Source organism: Neopelma chrysocephalum, unplaced genomic scaffold, assembly GCF_003984885.1.
Source record: "Neopelma chrysocephalum unplaced genomic scaffold, ASM398488v2 Primary Assembly neopelma1_59, whole genome shotgun sequence".
Taxonomy (NCBI): domain Eukaryota; kingdom Metazoa; phylum Chordata; class Aves; order Passeriformes; family Pipridae; genus Neopelma; species Neopelma chrysocephalum.
The window spans coordinates 27,527,728-27,548,203 of record NW_020897714.1 but is presented as its reverse complement, the minus strand read 5'-3'; the positions used below and the strand labels follow the sequence as shown (position 1 = coordinate 27,548,203).

The 20,476-nt window shown below is 35.3% G+C and overlaps 1 protein-coding gene across 3 annotated transcripts in view; it reads right to left on the bottom strand.

Moving 5' to 3' along the window:
• The window catches only part of IPO8 (importin 8), a 48,612-nt gene that overhangs the window by 15,753 nt on the left and 12,383 nt on the right, over positions 1–20,476 (bottom strand). For all 3 annotated transcript variants that reach the window (XM_027680630.1, XM_027680629.1, XM_027680628.1), the window contains 18 exons: positions 20,024–20,182; positions 18,908–19,064; positions 17,764–17,853; positions 16,888–16,982; positions 16,237–16,321; positions 13,608–13,742; positions 12,658–12,757; positions 10,921–10,997; positions 9,523–9,639; positions 7,157–7,246; positions 6,329–6,494; positions 5,590–5,750; positions 5,013–5,138; positions 4,290–4,356; positions 3,481–3,606; positions 2,891–2,988; positions 1,800–1,895; positions 154–374 (listed from right to left, as the gene is read on the bottom strand). In XM_027680630.1, coding sequence (XP_027536431.1) covers positions 154–374; positions 1,800–1,895; positions 2,891–2,988; positions 3,481–3,606; positions 4,290–4,356; positions 5,013–5,138; positions 5,590–5,750; positions 6,329–6,494; positions 7,157–7,246; positions 9,523–9,639; positions 10,921–10,997; positions 12,658–12,757; positions 13,608–13,742; positions 16,237–16,321; positions 16,888–16,982; positions 17,764–17,853; positions 18,908–19,064; positions 20,024–20,182 — 2,166 coding nt within the window. The remainder of the gene's footprint in view (positions 1–153; positions 375–1,799; positions 1,896–2,890; positions 2,989–3,480; positions 3,607–4,289; positions 4,357–5,012; positions 5,139–5,589; positions 5,751–6,328; positions 6,495–7,156; positions 7,247–9,522; positions 9,640–10,920; positions 10,998–12,657; positions 12,758–13,607; positions 13,743–16,236; positions 16,322–16,887; positions 16,983–17,763; positions 17,854–18,907; positions 19,065–20,023; positions 20,183–20,476) is intronic.

Genomic DNA, 20,476 nt, shown 5'->3' with positions numbered 1-20,476 from the left:
TAATGGTTTTTTAACATTAAAAGGAGCAGTTAAAAATAATTTACAAAATATAGAACAGAAAATACGTATTCAGTGTTTCAGATAAAAAGTTAACACGCTGCTGAAATCCTGCTGGTAAACTCTGAATACTCTGAAAAAACCCTCAATACTTGCCCAAAAAAACAGTCTGTGTCATTCATCCACTGGTTTATGAACTGTGCAGTGATGGGCTCAGGATTGTGTGGAAATCTGATGTTCTCCAAGGTGTGCAGAAGTAGGTCAGGATTGTAATAGAGTGCAGCTATGGCAACTTGAAGACACATGGTACGGAGCTCACTTGTTTTAACTCCTCTGGTTAATCGCTCCAGCACAGCCTCCACAAAGAGTGGAATACACTGGGCAGAAAAAGGAGAAGAAAAGAAAAGGAAAAAAAGAAAAAGAAGGTAGTCATTATACTTGTTGCCAGATTATACAAAAGTTTAAAATACTTTTATCAGAATTGATGTCCAGAGTTAACTGAAGTCCAGGTATAAAAACCTAGGAACACATTCCATTCACTTCCTAGAATAAAAGCATTTTAAGCCTCTGATCACATGCTTATAAATCAGCTCTTCTCTGAGCTAAAAACTGCAATGTTATTCTGAGCACAGAAGAGAATATTTGGGGCCATTTGGTGGAATTTGTTCTAGCCTGTATAAAAGGTTTAGAAAAGAACTCTAAGACATTCTAATCTTTAAATAAAGATTCCCAACAATTTCAAAACTAATAGGCATTAAAAACTAAATTACCTAAATCTGTTTTTCCTAAATAATGTAAAAGTGATGTTAGATTTCTTATAGAAGTTTTGAAATGAGTGAGTTTATTCAGATAAAATCAAGTATGCACAAATTTCCAAACAATGAAATACACATCTACTAAACATATATATATTTCAATGTGTAGATTTACACTTTATAAAAATTTGGGAAGCATTATAGAAGTTTTAGTTTATGAGTTTCAGCTTAATGTGTAACCATTTCAATTCACAGAGTTGTACAGCTCAATTAAGCCTTCCACCACCCACTTATTTCAATGCAAATGAATTGAATTCACTTTAAACTCTTCCAGATCTCCTTTGAAAGAAAAATCTTTCAGGGAACATTTTTATCTGCAATGACTTCAGATTTACATTAGTAAAGTTATACTGGTTTCAGTAAAATTAACTGAAAATTTATCACTGAAGTCCATGGACCGCATTGGTGGCAACATCAAATATGATACGTCAAATTTAGGCTCATTACATAAAGCACAGAATTTAGCCCCTAATGGAAAAAAGACTACTATCTAAAAGGGTGTTCTAAGAAACTCTAGACAATTGTGATTGTTTTTCCCTGCAATCACAATCCAGCCATGAGAAAAAAATCTGCATTTCCAAACACAACGCACTAAGTAATTTAAAACATCAAAAAGTTCCTATGGCTTGGAGAAACAACTGTAGTTGGATATGTATAGCTAAACTCTCAGCCACAATGGTTTTAATTATGTGTGTTTTGCATCAAAAGGGAAATTCTATTAGTAGAAAGCAAAAAAAAGACAACCCTGAACAACATACTATATCCTTATCATTCAGTCTATATTTATTTTCTGGTCTTGCCCATTAATATCTCATCTCAAAAACAAAAACCACAACCTTACAAACTCTCATGTGCTCATTTATTTATTTCCATATTTCTCTCCACTTAACATTTCTCTCAAATTCTCCAATTCCAACTGTTTTTCTCAGGAACCACAGATGAATCACTGGAACCAGTAAAAGGGAAAACCTGTTCAATATATATCACCTGGTCAATACCCCGTCCTTTGCATTGAAGAACAATTACTTCCAGGAGTTTGGCTGCATGGCACTCTGCATCTTCTCCTGCGTCTCCTGTTAGTACCTAAAAATCAGAATGACAATTTACCAGTATTAATCACCAACAACACTGACAGCAAGTGTTCCTGTACCTGCATACATCAAAAAAATCTCTACACAGCATAGACAGATCTATTCATGCACAGGACATAAGTGGCAAGGATAAGTGGCTAAAGGTGAACTTTAAAAAGTCGAAGACATTGCTGCAGTTCTTTAAGAACGTTATATTATTTCTATGCCCTCACTTTCTCTTTTTAAAAAAGAAATGTTACTTATAAGAATCACTGATGTTTCCCACATTGTTTCCGTTTTTTCACTTCAATTCTAACAGTCACTGGCAGATCAACAGGCTGGCAAAGTGAAGTCCTATTTCTAGGCTAGTTTCTGACTAAAAACAAGATGTATGCAATCCTTCTGTGTATAGGCACACAGGTGTGAAGCTGAGTGCTTTGTCTCAGTGCATTTCAACAGCGTGGTCAGTGTCAATCAAAACTGACAAAGCAGCAGAATTCTCAAACATACTCGAATTCTCTAAGCTTCTTAAAAATCAGCAGGTAGCTGGATGCCTAACAGTCTATAATGCCCCAAATCAGAGAAGGACTGCAGCATGATCTCATACCTTATTATACATGAGAGACTCAGTATAAAGGAGAAATATGATAAGTGTAGGAAAAACTTCAAGTGAGTTCGCACCTTAGCTGACAAGTAGGGAGTCCAATTGCAAGATACACAACCCAAGGAAATCAGGCTTCATTAATTCCTCTACTTACCAAAATAGCTGTTCATAGAAGAGAGTCAAGATGAACAGCAACTTTCTCCCACACAGATTTGTGCATGTAATTTTTTAAAAGCATGCCACTTTAAAAGTGTGAAGGTGTTGTATGTGCTCAGAACTGAGCTGAGACCAAAATTCCCTTAGTTCTGAAATGCCTGGCCACCACATGGCATGTTCAGGTCACTGTGCCAATCTGAATGTTAAGTACTAGTGACAAGCACAACAGTAAGATTTAGAAGTCTTACCTTTTTACACATGGCATAAATGATTTCTAAATGTTTTGGGTTAGACAGTAAAGTATCAGTGTCAATGGTCACATAATTATGCAAGAGAGGCATCATATCTGCAGAACAAGGAGAGCAAAAGAGAAAAAAGTTAAAGGAATCCTTGCAAGTGCTAACCAGTGAGGGTGTAGTCCTATAACGGAATTCACTGGCTTATATTCTTGGATACCATTGGAAATTCAAACTCTGAAAAAGTCTTTTCTAGAATTCTTCACAAAGTGCACCATGCAGGGTGCATTGTCAGAAGAGGAACTAGGACAGGACTACATTTTAAATAATTTATTTGCAGTTTCGCATTAACTTTGAATATTTCAGCTTTCTTTGAGTTCAGGATCTCCTACGATAACTGATCACACTGTCAGATTTGAACATGCTTCTCCTACTTAAATATGCTCCTGTTAAACTCCCACACTCAACAGACGGTCAGGGCATGACTCAAATACATGATCATTTTAAATCAAGACACTAAATGGAAGCGACCCTTATTAAGGTGCGGTTTGGAGATGAATTCTCAAACAGTGGAAACATCAGTAGAACAGAAGGGATTGTACCTGCAAAGTATTCAAAGCAATCCTGTTGGAAAACCTCATACAGAACACCTAAAAGCTGCCACATCTGAGGTGAAATCATCTGGCATGTTAAGCTGAAGGCCAAGGAGAGAATTTCTTCATAAAACTCTGTAAAAGAGAATCAATTTGAAGCAGGGTCCTTTAAAAAATAAATTTAACTTGCAAATACCTTGAAATCTGAAACCAAGTCCTGAGTCATATAACGACTAGGAGACAGCAATTAGAAAATAAATCATACACAGAAAAATAGTACAAATTGGAAAAGACTTTTTCAGATAGGCCTTGTGTTGGCTACAGTTACAACAATATGCATAGTTTTCCACTATCAATACACACCAAAAAAAATACAACCAGCACATCAAAGACAATGCTTTTAACCAATTACTGAAAAATATTTTATTTTCTCAGCCTTTGTTTTTTCTTAAAGGCCTTATTACAAAACTGTGTAACTCTTTAGTGCAGGGTACTGATAAAGCAGTAATTTAATTGTAGACCATGTCCATAACAGACCAATGTAATTGTAGACATAGTCCTTTAAGATAACTAGCTAGAACTATAATCAGAACTGCATCTTCTGCTTTTGAGTTTGACCTCCAAAACACAACAAACAAGCTGACTAAGAGGAGATCAGGAGAAACAAATTATAACTGAAAATAAATGCTTTTTTTATTCTTTAAAGAAGTACACACACAGATGAAATTCTGTTCTGGAAGATAGCAATACTTAATTTACATGTTTTTACATAAAAAAAATTCTTCATGGTTTTTCTAAAAATTATCTCTAACACGTACCTATAACATGTTTCTGCAAAACAAGGCCAATGATCTGTAAACAAATGCTCTCAAGTTGTTGAGTGATCTGAAATAAAAACATAAAGCAGTTTATTAAAAAAAAATTAGAAATACAGCAATTTAATAAATGTATTTGACTAATTCAGTTGGAGAAGTTCTTACAAAAGGCTTTTATAATTTTTTAAATGCTGCATCAAAAATCACAATTATTATCAAATAAGATCTCACTGATGCAGAAAGAATCTCTTTTTTCCGTGAATATGTGAAATGTAAACTTACACTGCACCACAACTGGGAGACCAATTCCTAGGAATACTATCCAAGAAATCACCTACAAATACGGGTCACCATTTTAAAAAACTAGCCTTAGGCAAAACATTTCTCCCTAAACTCTATTTTAACAGTCTGTAATACAACTAGCCACTGTGAGGAAAATTAACTCTACCCCAGCCAAGATCAGCACATTCCAAAGAAATGTTTACCCAAAAAAGTGCTAAGGATGTTACCCTCAGGATATAGATTCCCTTTGAAGTTGAGAGCTAACCAATGAAGAAATCACAAAAGTAAACTGGGCTTTAAATTCAAATTTGTCACAGATTGGTTGGTACCATCCTGCTACAGTAAATGCATGTTCATGTCAAGTGATGCAACATACATGGAAATGCTTGTTGTCGTGACCAAAAGGCATGTGGAATAGGAGAAAAGTATGAAAGAAAATCTCACCTCCTTGTGATCTTCCACAACTGTCAGGATTGTGTCAATTGTGTGCAAGATGCCCATGGCCATAACTGTTTTGTCCTCTACTTCCTCATATTCCTCACTCTGAAGTACTTTACCAAATATTTCAGCCTGTGAACAAAACCAACCAGCTTGACATTCAAGAGCAAACTCACATTTCTAATTTGTCGTGCAAAGCCAAGACAGCTAATGCAACAGCGCCAATGCCTTATCTCTAAGAGCTGTCAGCACTGAAAAATATGCTCCTTACTTCTGAAAGGGGAACATAGAAAATTAAAATCTCCTGTTTTTTTTGGAAGTCTGACTATGTTAAGTCTTTCGAAATGTTAAATGGTTAGAGCTTGGCTCATTAAAAACAGTGACAAAATTCAGTATCTTTGAAAAACCTATAGGTATTAAAGATGCTTCCCAGAGTAAAAAAAACAAACATAAATACTGTGAATACTATAGGTAGACTCTTATAAAGATTACTTTAAACCGTGTGCACTTCAAAGTTCATTAAATGTTTCCCAAACTAGGCATGTGCTTCTGACTGGACTGTTGTTGGACTATTGTCTCTTACCAGGTGTTGAGTCATGTCAACAGCGATTGTAGCCACTTCCTGACTGTACTCACAGATCATCTTCTGGATTACATTGGTAAGATCATCATTCTCCGTCTCTCTAATGATGTGCAAGAGCTCCTGCATAACTGGCCTCACATAAGGCTTCACATATTCCTTGGCTAAAACAATCAATTGAAACCAGGTGAAGTCAACTATCCATAAAAAAAAATACATGGTATCTCAAAACTAATAGATAAGTGACTGCTCTTGAGCAAAATAATTTTTTTAATTTGAATTTGAATTAATTTGATTAAAGAAATAAAAAAAGCCAAAAAACATACCCAAGGCACTTTTACAGTTCTTAACTAGTAGACAAAGTAAATAAATTGTACAACAATGAAATGTCATCTACAGCTAAAATCCAGTTTTGAGGGAATACTTGCCCTCATATATAGGCAGCATTCATTCTTAAACATACACACAAAGACAGGTGATATTTATTTTGTTAAAAGAAACATGCTGATTCTAACTTCTTTTGTGCATAGACTTGCTGTAAAAACCAGAAGTCAGAATTCTGTGATGGACACAGTAACCAATGAGCAAGTGAAGCTGTCTAAACATGATGAAATGTTCTTGAATATATGCCTTTAGATGGTAGAAATGTTTAGATAAATCTGCACCAACCTCCACATCTCTACAAAAAAAGGAAAAAAATCAATAAATCAGTGCATACAGCTGATAAATCACTGTCACATACCTTGTTCTTGGTTGCTTATTAAGGTCTGAAGGGCTATGGCTGCTTCTACTTTGACAGGCATTTCCTTATCTTCAATCAGGCTCTTCTTTGTCAACTCTACTGCATTCCTCAAGTTTAACTCATTGTGAAATTTCAAAGCACTGAATGAATGAAGTACCCAACAGGACTGCAAGACAAAAAGAAAAGCAAGTTAGGGACTATTGCAATTTTTAAGCATTTTTTTAAATGATTCAAAACCAACACTGTCTATCTCTCTGTTTCCATGTATTGCTTTTTTACCCCTTAATTATGGGGTATTCATACATTAAATGTAACAGTTTTTGCTGTTACTGTAACTCAAGCAGTTCTTTGTCATCCTTTCTCAAATTCCAATAAATTCAGCGTGCACATAATTTGCATTCATAGCTTTGAATTCAAGAAAATTAACTGTTTATGGCTGGTATCGGCACCTGAGGATTTTCTTCAAGCTACACTCAAACTGACATTATCTACTCTGGAAATTCTACCTATTTTTCACAGGCATTCAACAACTTTAGTTACTAAGTTGCTCATCTGCTCATCTGCTAATGAAAAATGGCCACAACCACTGCTCAAATTCTCAAGTTCGATTTAAGAAGTAAACAATAATACATCACAGACTTTCCATCAATTGATTTAACTGAAAAATCATTTTTTAAATCAAAATGATGAAAAAATACTGTAAGACAGTTTTATTTTAAATTTTACTATTTTTTGCTTTATTTCTTTCATTAACATTCAGAATGAAATCAAAACTGCAAAGGAAGGAATCATGGAAAATACTGAAATTGATGTAAGAGGTGAACTTACTCTAGCTCTGAGGTACCCCAGGTTGGACATGAATAAGGGAAATACATGATTCTGCAACATCAGCTCCATCTGATCCTTGAAAACGCTCTTCTGTTGGTGTAAGCAAATATTAATTTTGGAGACCATTCATTTTACATTTTTCATCCTAGCCAGTAATTCATTTCAACTATCAACCATGGGAAATACAATGACTTGTCTATATAATAAAGGTATTCTCTCACAGAGATCTGGATCTTGTACCTTGAACAGAATAAACTCATAAGTATAGCAAGTTCAAAGCCAGATAAGTGAAAGAACTGTACATATATAATATTCAACTCTACATTATTCATTACAATACTGTAAAAAGGAATTTTCATTTTATTTAAGGCAATTGATTCTAGCTGATTTTTCTTTAAAACTATTCAAAATAAATAACCTAGTACTTCCATTCTTCCTACAAAGGAGTACATACATACCTGAAGATAAATATAAGCTTAATATGAAACAGATCTGAGTTTTCAAATGACCTACAGTTACTATAAGCATCAAAACTAATTATTTTGCACATTACAACAACAAAAAATCACATCTTTTTTCACATTTATTAATGGGCAAAGATTCCTTTGTGACAAAAATCTCCTTAGTTAGAGAAGGACATTTGATGAGTTATCCTTCATTATTTCAACCTTGGAAAATCCCAAGATATTCACAGGGAGCTAGAACTACCAGCATGGAGATTTGGGACTTTCCTTATAGGCCCAGAATACTAGAAAAGATATATGCTGGGGTGTTACCACCTAAAGGAATGATTCATTGACTAAGATAGGAAGTGGGTGAAATGGGACATTCAATACAACATGTATCTTAGGGAATCAGACTTTATTTCACCAGTGGATACATAATTTTTTCCCATACTGATTCCCCAAATCATCACAGAGGTGGATGAAGAACTGAGCAGAGAAAAATCAGAGAGAAGGGGAAAGAATTTTCCCTTGTGCACACAGGTCAGAAGTTTGTGTGCATTAAACTGAAGTAATGTGGAGAACCAGGTGGCCAAGGCAGGGTCATTGTGTCTACAAGCTCCTTACAACCTGTATCTCAGTCAACTCAACAGCCAGAAAACACTTAAAAGTCCAATAATATTTTATGCAGAAACAGTTGATGGAATTTTTCAGTGTGCCAAATTCCAAATACAAGAAATTCAGATCTGAATGGAGTCTGCAGTGTTTGGGGATTATTAAACTTTTATAAAGCATATTATAGCCTCATGTTCCAAGACTGAAAATTTCAAATAGGAGTAGAATACTGCAATGACCCTTTTTTTCCTCAGGAAAGAGACAAATAGATTTAGAAACCATCAGTCAATATGAAAGTCTCCTCATAACACAAACAATGTCTTCCTCTTTCACTGTTATGCTCCAGCGTGAGGGAGGGCATCTACAACCCAACATAATCTACAAAAATTCTTTAAAAGTTACTGATGTTTCAGGAATTAAGATCAGATCATAGATTGGTACACTGGTAAAAAAACAGACAGTAAATGTTGGTAAGATGTTGCTTGTGATATGAAGACACATCCTGCACAGAGAGACAACTCACATCAAATACAATAAACTACTTTTAAAAAGAAACCTCCAGCACAAGGTCACCATTCTCATGCTAAAAGTGATAATGTTTTGGCAGTTCTTTTGACATGGAACAAGGGCTTACTTTGGACTCCATCATCTACAAAAACATAAGGGAAACTGTAATCAATGTTAATTAGAGAGCAACAGTGTGGATTAAATTTGTATTCAGATTCCAGAAAAATACCCAAAATTCTGAAGATGTCTATAAAAAAAAAATAGAGGAAGGCTCTGTGTTCTTCCCAGTTATTTTCAGAACTCCTAACTGGCTGATGAAACAAGACTTAGAGCCACACATTGCAGAGTAAGAAAGTTGGAAAGCTAGACAAAACACTCCTGCAACATGTGAAGTAAACCTTTTTCTGGAACCAGAAGACACCCACAACAGCGCAGGCTGTTGGGGAATTTGATAAAGAATCACAGGCAATGTTACTGATGGAATGCATGTTTGCTTTTTTAACACTTCCATTTTACTACTAAAGCAGAAGAGGATCAAGGGACTGTTCTATAGCAAATAGAGCTTTGGGAAAACTTGAGAACAAAAATCTGTGCATAAAATCGGAATATAAAAACCAGGAAAGAATGTTAATATTTTTAAGTAAACAAACCCTCATATTCTGATTGCACAGTGAAATCTCTCTACAGATTTTATAAATATGGCTAAGGGCTAGTCATACTTTAAAAACTAAGACTTTTTTATCTTAAAATCACTACTGATAGTAAGAATTGCCAACCTTGTTCACTTCTTTACCCACCTACCTTCAGTAAAATATCTGCTAGGGATCCTATAACATGCAAAGCTCCATCTTTTTTCCTTGGATCAACGTTTGGCTCTGTCAGAATCTGGTAGCAATATGCCATCATTTTTGGTAATACCTATGCAGGACAGAAAACACACAACCTCCTTTTGTCAAATTATTTTAATAGTACTTTTTAAGTTAAAAAATTCATATGACATCCTTAATCAATTTTATCTTGGCCAAAGCAACTGTGAGGTACTATGTGTAGCATCTTTCCATAGCTAAAATTTAGAAGGCTTCTTTTTCATCTTTTTAGCCAAACTTGTCAAAATTAATCTCCTTGAAATTTCACATTACTACTAGTAAATAAGGTATTTTTGTTATTGTCCTGAGGTAAATCAAAAAAGGTGATGAAAAAGCAAGAGGCTCAAACTGTACCTAACCCACTTTTTTTCCTTCAACTTCTTTTCTGGTTTGTCACACACACATATATATATTAAATAAATACATATGTGTGTGTACATATATATATGAAGATACACATATATTCAAGAAGAACGGATTAAAACCTCATAAACTTAATTTGATCTATTGATTTTGCAGTAGCTTCTAAAGTTGACTAGACTAACAAAGGTTTCTTGGCAAAACCAACTGTTGAATATAATTTCCACTCTCGTTATGTCCTTTTCCCAGATTATGAAATTTTGATGGTCTCAATACCAATCATGAAAATGAGAAGGAAGGTCAGTGGGCAAGAACTGTTTTGACAGTAAAGAAGTAGAAAGGTCATATTCCACCTGACATAAGACCATGTTCTTCTTTGAAAACCTATATGGAAATGGAGCTCCCTGTTTACTGGATGTTAAAATGGTACCCAGAAAAACACTTGCCACTATAGCAAACTCACATGTGCCTTCCAGGACTTGCCTGGGTACTTTTGCACAGATCACTGCAAATATAGAAAGTTCTACAGAACAGTTATGTCCTCATTAAAAAGTAAATGCACGAAATGGGTTTCACTCTTGCTAATTTCACTGCTGTCAACAGGATTTTAAATAGCATCAGTGAAAATTAATAAGGATCATGTTCACTTTTTCCCCTACTACAGTTTTTGACACTCAGAACAGCCATGACAGAAGCTGTCTGTAAACTTGGGAAAAATCTATTCCAGTACATCTATTTCAACTCAGTTTTTATCTGGTAGATTAATTTTAAAGCTGCAAGAGGAATCCATTTATTTAAATATATACACACATATTTTAATCCTCCCAAAATTGATAGCACTCAGCCAGGAAACATTTGATTATGTATTATCAAGTAGATTTTTCAAGACCAGCTTCTTGTAGCATCTTCAAATTTAAGGGAAAAATAACATTATAAGGAAAATTCAAATAAATACAAGTCTCCAGTTTCTTACCTCTTTTCTCTTCTTTGCAGCAGTATAAAGGAGATTCTGTGCTGCTGTTGTAGTGGATGCATAATCCTCAAATACATCTAAAAAATTGGAGGGGAAAAAGCATAACAAAAAAATTTTCTGAATAATGAATTTTTTATAGACCATCTTGTTTTCGATATATTACAAATTCAGGTGAATATATAACCTCAAAACCATTGACATGGTTGTTTTCACTTCACAGTTAGAGTCAGACCCAAGCTTATGTCACATAGCTTATAAAAGCATTTACTTATTGCCTTCCAATTCTACTGCCACTCATCATTCCCTTTATTAAGAATATGTTATTTATTCATTAACTCTTCTGAGACCATGTATATAAGGGATGAAAAATCCTGTCTCTTTTTTTAATTACAGCCCTTATAGAAAGAACAACAGTACATTCTAGTACCATCTGTGTACCATATGTACACATTTTTGGCTTGATTTTATTAAAACCTCATGGGAAACCTTTTGTATGTAAAACTACTTGGATCTGGGGTAGTTTTATATCTGCTGAAAGTTGAAGCTTTTTAGCTTCATTCATTACAAGTAAACCTCCTTTAATCATACTGAAAACACAATTTATATCTTGGAAAAGACATCTGTGCTGCAAACATACTCTAATCCAAGTATCCCTACACAAATTAAACTAAAAGATCTAAACATGTAATCTTAAAATGTGACTAAAATTACACACTAACTTTTCCTGAAAGCTTGAAGATAAAACATCATTAAGAAATGCTACCAGACTACTGGAATTCTTGTTTCAAGTCAAAAAGTGCCTCACTAACTTTCCATTTAATGTACTTTGATACTTGGGGTTTTTTTTGCCTTCCACGATACAATTTAAATCCGCATTTAACTTCCTCAGCTACATATAAAAATAAGATTCACTCTTTGCACAGAAAGAACTGAATTCACACACCAAAAATCAGTGATGTATTTGTACTCCGATGATCAATGCTATACTGTAATTAATTTGTTGCATAACAACTCTTCAAGCTTCTTTAATTATTCTATGAATATTTAAACTCTGTTTTCACATCTGCTAATCCCAAATCAACTAATTAAAAATTCCCAAATGCTACATATGTATCTCTATGGTGCCTGGCTTGCAGGAGTTTTCCAGCTAGAATTGCTGTATTTTTAAAATACCCTTCTCTTTTTCAATGACATGACTCTTTTAATAAAAGTAATTATTCATAATATGGCTCTATGTGATATTCCCAAGATTTTGCACTGAGTCTTTTGAAAGAACACATATATCTAATTATCTTACAATCTACTAATAATAATTGGAAAAAAAATGCTGAAGGCATTGACAATTTTCAATAGACAAAGCAAGTCAGGCCTCTTCTGGTCAAAGTGAGAGCTGCAAGGACTTGCAGACAGCTGGCACATCTGCAATTCAGGATTCTGAAACTGGCATTAACAAGTGAGCAAGCCAGACTATTTGAGCTGCTCCAAGTACATGTGAAGAAGAAACAAATGTTGAGAGAATCATTTAAAGCTACCAGCCAAATGGTCCAAACTCGCTTGATCTGCCACCTGCTTTTAACTACACATTGGTGAGATTTTTTGTTTTCTTCTTCCTACTGTTCAGGACACTGGTGGTGAAGACAAAGACATTACAGCAGGCATGCAGATGGTTGGAACTATAGTTCCAGTTATGATGAAAGGAAAAAATACCTAATGAAAATGCTAAAAATGCTAAATTACCAAATTTCATGCGGATATATTCATATGGATCCTCTTGCCAGAGCTCTTCATCCTCATCTTTGTAGCACATTAGAGAGAATATCACCTCTTCTGTTATACTCTAATTTTAGAAAAGTCAAATACACATAAGTACACATAAAATCAAACTCCAGTACAGCTTCCCTCCACCATGCACTACTTTATTACCTACTTTTCTGAAGAGCAATATTCCTTTAAGCAGCGCTCTTTTATTTTGTCTAACAGAAACAAACTTACAGCATTATAGGTAATTTCCTTTTGCAACAGTCCCAGACAGCAGCAGTAATTACATAATCTATCTTTACAATAATACAGTACCACACATAAAATAATACTTCAGGACATAGTCCATAAACAGCAGAACATTGCATTCTGCAGAAGGACCCTACCAATGCAATACTTAGCGTGAGAAGAGATTTCAGAATTCTTTCTCTTAACAGTCATGGAATTAACGAGCTACAACAGGGGAGCTTATGATATGAAGGAATAAGAGCAGGAAATCACTTTTCGTTTGTTCTTAGTTTACTTATAAAACACATCCTTAAAACAGATTTCAGCTCTTTTAGGTCAATGTTTCATTTGTGCACTATCTTTGCACTATGATCAAATGTGAATTTCCCAAATCTATAGACAATTAGCAACTAATAAAAGGCAGAACATTATGACTGTCTAGCAGACTTCAAAAATAAAAATAAAGAACTTATGGAACAGAATCTTTGATCAAGTTAACAGTACCTGCAATAAAAGGTAGTTGTAATATTGAAAAAAAAGCATTTCTACATGAATGTGGGTTGTTTTTTTTCCAAATCAGTCATCGAATGATTCAGAAAACCTTGTATAAAACTGCAAAACTGGGGAGGGGAGGTGGTTTTGGTTTTTTTTTTATAATCACTCTGACATGCAGTGTTTATGACTGGGTTTTATGCACTGACCTGTATGTGTGGCTTCATTTGCTTCCATGTTACAGAGTGAATAACCCCTTGGTTCAGATAATTTAACGTTTGCTGAAGAACACGTGGTGCAACATAGTCTTTTTGCCTGTACTGGTCTAAGATTCTTAAAAGAACCTAAAGAAATGACAAATTGATACTTTAAATTAAGACTGAAAATTCTGTCTCATGCATAGACATCCAGTGCATCTCTTCAGTGAATATACATGAACAGATAAATTAGTTTTATAGCAGAGGTTCTGGAGTTAGAAATCACTATTATGCCTTTGACCCAAAAATCATAAATGATTTAAATATCAAGGTTCTAATCCTGCAAACATTTATGTACATGTCCACCTTTACTACTAGCCCTACCATGTGATCACTTGTGATTATAAACAAAAGATATATTTTAATATTCAGAGGCTCAGTTTACAGAGGCCTCAGCAAAATCTGGAATAGATAAGGAAATGGCACAGTGAGATTTTCAAACTGGTGGCTTCTATATCTGCTAAGTGGTGTCTGTGTTCATATTTAAGGACAGACCCCTAAAGAAGACAAATTACTTTGGAAGAACAGTGATAAGAATAGAAACACTAAACTAGGAAAGAAAAAATAGGTTCACCTAAATCTGTGAATCAGAAGAGATGCAAAACTCTTAACTTCAGTTACCTATACAACCAGACAGTATCAACTAGCATGCTATTACAAACTCTATCACATAAAGCTTCCTTAATATAAAAGTCTGCTCTACTAAGAAGACCCCACAGTTCAAAGTCCCTAATCTGCACTAATGGCAGATGAATTATTAGCAGGTGTAAAGAACTGGCATGTAAATGAATAACAATAAAAATCAAGGGCAATGCATAACAAAATATTGAGTCATATAGTTCCAGCAGAACAATTCTGCTTCATAATTCTTCAGAACATTTTAATAAATTTTATTTTGCATACAGTTCCTCATTAGGAATACTAAGTCTGATCTTAAGTCTTTTATATGACACTCTTCTTGGACAAGAATTGTCTATATCTTATATAGACTTGAGCAAAATGTCAGCACTTAACAACCGATGAATAAGTAACGAAGGCTTAGTAATGTAATATTCACAACAGAATTCTTCCTAACTCTGCAAGGAAATGTGACAAATCACCATTTAAGAACCAGAAATTGAAGAAATGTGCAGATCATCCAGTCTATTTATCTTGAAAGCTAAACTGTCCCTTCTGCAACATAGCTTAATACCTTAACAAACTTTAGGTATTTAAAATTATAACTGCCCATGGGAGCCCACTTGTCCACTCAGGAGTGACATTGCAGGGAATTCAGAATAGATATCAGGCTCTTTCCCTTTTCATTAAATTCATGGCCTTACCACAACCATTCCTCTTCTTAGTTCTTATTGATGGATAAACTATTCTGTTGTCAAACTGGATGGAGAAAAGTAATTTTGTTTTGCAGATAACCCTGGTGTTTTGAAATCTAGTTTAAATTTGACTGCAAGTGACAACAACAGCCTGGCACCCTGCATCAAAGACCACAAATTTAAACTGTAAGAAGTCTGCAGATGCCATGTCAAGGATATTTCATCTGGCAGCATGCTAAGGAGCCACATATTCTGGAAATATGAATTATCCAAACACTTGTCACTTGAAAAAGTGCATTCCTGGGTGTTTTTCAAGGTTTACAGACCAAAGAGAATCACTAGCAGGAGAGTGTTCTGCATGCTCTTGGCTTCTTAGGGGTGTGTTTTGAATACGTAACCCATAAGCCTGGACAGTCAAGAGCTTTAGTGAGCCAAAGGCATGGGAACTACTGCTCCCAGTCATCCAAAATATGGCAGGCTGAATGACAAACAGGAGCTGGGCCAAAACCATCTGAGCTTGGGAGCCAGCACTCTCAGGCTTTCAAGAACCCAGTATCTATAGCCATTCTACCACAACCAGGGAAATGCTGGAAGTCCGTGCTCCCAGGGTTTCCCAGCTCACAGTTGAGCTGGCAGAGAAACACAGAAAACTCTGCAAGGAGCTGCCTCTCTTCTATGCAACTTCATCAGAACTTAACTGTCTCCACACACAATGTTAATCACAAATAATTAGCGCTCCCCAACAAAAATAATTTCCTTGGAAACTGCAAATTTATGGTATATTTTTATGTAATATGCTTTCCAGGTATAAAATAACTTTCATTGCTGTTCTCCAGAAATCTTCTAATCTGCTTGTATCTTCCTGAAATAAAACAGTATCACTGGATTACCACGTCTAAGTAGTTTGCAGCAAAAGCACTTAGTAAAAACTGGCCTAAAAACACACCCTTCTACAAAGTGAGACCTCTGAATCAAGTTCTACTCTCAGCTATATCAAGAATGTTTATTCATGATGATAACAGCATTTCATCAGCACTCACCTTTTCTGAGAATTTTCCTCCAGAGGTTTTCAAATTGCTGAAATTTGTGTTATTATACCTCAGTTGTATGGCACCGAGTTCTAAAGAACTTCTCAATCTCTAAAAGGAAAACCTGCCTGACTCCCTTCAGTTTTGTTTAATGAATGAACTTTGATACAAGTGCACGGTTAAAAAGTAACACATTTCTTCAGCCAAAATGATGCAATTCATAAAATGAACTGTGCTTACCTGTTGTATGCCCACAGCGTAGGTTTTTAAAAAGAAGTCTGAGAATTCAAAGTATTCTTTAGTTACATTTCCAGGACTTCCATACCTTTAAGGAAGAAAAGGATACAGATATTTACACTGTGAGAAGTCCACTGTGTCAGGAAAACACAGTACTTTCTAAACCACAGAGGACCCTGCATCAGCAAAGGAAACCTTTCCCACAGTTTCCTTCCAAGCCATCACTTCTCTTACAACGCCCCACTCTCCTTGTCTTTTCTTTTCTTAAATTATCATAAGGTACAATATTATAGCCAAGTAAGTATCGCTGACCTTTTGTCACAAGTTCTGTAACTTCCATGTTTATGGATTTCTTTTCAAATCTTCCCCTGCCTACATATTTGAGCATATAAACACTTGTAGCTGGATATAGTAAAATAGATTGATTTACTTTTCCTGTGAGGCGAGTTTCTTGCCATCTTAGAGAGTCAAATCATTTCACTCAGAGCTCAGAACAGTGGCTGTGCCAGTGCAAGGCAAAGAACAGCAGCAGGAAAACCTCTTCAGTGACCATGTGCTGTTAAATTGATTAAACTGTCTTGTCTAATTGCACTTCTAGTTCTAATTGTACAGGTTTGTAACCCAAAGGTTTTAATAGGTTTGTTAGTTTGTTACCGTTCAAAGAGACGAGCTACAATGTGCAATGCCCACTTCTTGCACTTCCACCACACCAGCTCCGGTCTATCATCTTCATCAATTTGCAAAGTCTCCTATAAATAAATAAGTTTGTTTTAAATTAGCAATGCGATTTATTGAGATCAACTATGCTTTAAACATTCCTCGCTGAGTAAACTAATATAAAGGCACAGTATCAACTAAAGCTTCGGTTCTGTTAACAATTATGTAACATTCAGGAGCTCTCAATTATCTTAATTAGCCAATATCATGGATATGTGCTATAGTTGCACAATGCCTGTGCTTTAATTTTCAAAATAATGCATATTAAAAGATGAAAACTCTCAGATATGCTTGAATAATACATGGACTCTGGTTTAAAAATTAAGCGTGATACTAACTCCTCTGAATATATACACTCTAAACATATACTAATGTAAAAGCTGTTACAAGAAAGTTGTGAAATAATTTTCTAGAAAACTTAGGAAATGACAGTTAATGCTGTACGCACACAAACAAGAATTTAATTACTAATTTTATCTCGTTCTTTGGGAAATATGAATCATCGATGAAATAAAATGAAGAACAGAGACAAATTACGGGTTTGTGATGAGCTTTTGATTTTTGTTTGAGAGAAACTTGGAAACTTGCAAAATACTCCAGATTTAAGTTTTCGTTGTGTCTCTATCTCAGACCATGAAATTCTGAGAGCTTACATGACCTTGCTTGCAATTCTGTCAGAAATACGACTTATTCCAAGGACAAGAATCTTAAAAAAGTATCTTAAAAAAAGAACACTTAGAAAATGGTTACACTGATTGCTCCTCAAATGCCAACACAACAAGTATCAGAGGTCTTTATAAAGCTAAAACTTACCAGAGGTACATTTCTATCAATGATAGTCCGGAAGATCTCCATCCACTGAGTCATAGTCTGGTTATTCACCAACTGGAGTGGCAGTGCATACTGAAATAAGAAAAAAACCCCACAGGTATGAAATACTATTTTTCCCTTAAAAGGTAGATCTTTCTACAGTAGTTACATTCTGAGGAAGATGAGGTTTTAAGTAAAATTAAAACTAATTAGGTTAGCTATCAATAATACTTTAATTGCATCCTTCTTGGTACAATTTACAGAGGAATTTCTGAGCAGACACAATTTAAGGAAAGTTCCTTGATCTGAGAACTTGCCAATCCTTTTTGCTCCTTTCTCTTCTTCACAACAGCCCAGCTACCTTTTAGGGACCCAGCAGTGTCTGTATTATGGGGTTTGGGCAAACCGATAGCATTTTAGTAAACCCAATGTGCTCCTTATCACTACCTTGCTACTATTTAATATATCTTTACTTCTCTACAATACCCAAGCAAGTGACAATATTCAGGCAAGTTGTTGAGAAGAAAACAGGATATTGGTATATTTTTAAACCTCCCCCCATATAATAACAAATTATTTTAACTTTTTAACCCCCAGTAAGAATTTTCCAGCTGCTCCTTATGTAGGATCTGGTTTTGTTTCTAATTCCCTAAAAGTACTCCCTCACCAAGCTCATCCCTGTAAAAGCCAAACTCATTTCTCAAATTGCATGTCCTTCAATAGAAAATATCCATCTGATCTTCAAAACATAATGAGAAATGCCACCTGCTGAAGTGCAGTATTTGACAATTACACCACAATATCCATTACTGACACTTTCAGAGGCCAACCACACAGTTTAGATACCTATGCAGTTCATATCAGGTTATGTGCAATTTTACAAAAATAGGACATTTCTCCAGTAAGATTACAGATAGGCTGTGCAGAATTACCTACACTCATTAAAAATTTAATCTAGGAGATCATGTGACCAGTTTTTAAGTAGAAAAATCTATAAATATCATATTTCTATAACAGCTGTTTATTGTACATGTCTTTGCCCGTCTAAATGGCTATTCTTATTCAATCCCACCTCTGAGTGTACTGAAAGGGGTCACTGTGCCCAGCAAAGTAAAAGTTTTGCTTTTTCCTTTACACAGATGCCAACCTGAACAAGAGCATAGAAGATTTTTAAGATCTGTTTCTGAAGCAGTACAGAGTAATGGGAGTTATCAGGCAGAAGTTGGATCATCTGCTGCTGAATCCGAGGCAAAAAAATTTGCATTGCTGCTATAAGAGGATCTCGCTCCTCTGCTTTTTTGTATCTGCAAAGGAAACAAAAATGTTGGTCCAGGATCTGCACACCAGAGATTCTAATGCCTATTCCCCATCAGCAATTTAATTTCTGTCCCCTAAAAAAAAAAGAATATCCACTTGTCCCTCATTCACTCTCCCCTTATCTAGCCCCCATCTCAACAATTTGTGCAAATTCACTATAAATACCTATAAACAGAGAAATGAAAACCAACAAATGTTACCTTATCCAAAGGCAGCTATTGAGAGGAAGACCTACTGTTCTTTACTACTGAATTGTCACCTCACAGGAGCAGGGACTTGAATTTCTCTGACGTTCATACCAATGCCAAGCCCAAGTTGGGTGCTGAACAAATAGGAGTGAACAGCCATCGGAAGGGAAAGACAATGCCTTGGTTTGGAAAAGATTGTCTTTCTCTATTTACATTCCTTTTGTGTGGTTTATACACGTTTCTAACAACAGGTAATTACAAAAGAAGTGAGTGAGAAAGCTCACTACACTGTTCCTAATTCACACTTTGTGGATTTAGACTATCAGGAGGATGGTACAGGTAACAATATGCAAGAGACACATGTACAATTGTACATATGACAATGACAACACTCTATTCATGACATAAAAGCAGAAAGCAATTTGCATTCATATATCCAACATCTGGTGACTCTTCAAACAAAAGAAGTTATAAACATATGGAGTTTTTCTACATATAGATTAAAGGCAGGTGGCCTCAAGAAAAAAATGTCAGTAAATCAATACAGATTATTGCTGGCATCTCTGCTTTCAACTCACTGATGATAGAAAGATGATGAATATTTTTCACTTATTTGTAGGAAAGAAAGCATAATTATTAATTCTCATTTTCTATATGAATTCTTTGTAGAACTGCCAGTGCTCTCAGTAAAGTCATTTTCAGTAATCAACTGAGACTAAAAGCACCAATTCCTCACCTACTGATGGACATCAACTTACTCATAAGTCTTCACCAGCTGATACAGGCACAGGAGGCTCCCAAGCCAACTCCCACTGTTTGGAGACTGCAGGTAGTAGCCTATCTTGTCCACCACGGCTGTCCAGTGGCCAGGAAAGTCATGTTTAATGATAGCACGGAGGCACATGGTCAGCTGGGCTCTACGGTAGGAGGGAAAATGAAATATATTATAAGCGAGTAAGATCGTGGTAGAGTGTTTAAAATTAAAGGATAGACCCCAAATAATGGATTATTGGCCACAATACACATATTATGTAATAAGCATCATATTTTGACAGCAGTGAAAGAGTTTCGGGAAGTGGCAGAAGAAAAACAAGAATAAAATCTTAGGGGATTTAATTTTGAGGAAGAAACTAATTTCAGAACATTCTAGGTACTTTCTCCCCTCCCTCCTCCCTTTCCACACACATCAGGTAATATTTTAAAAGAATAAA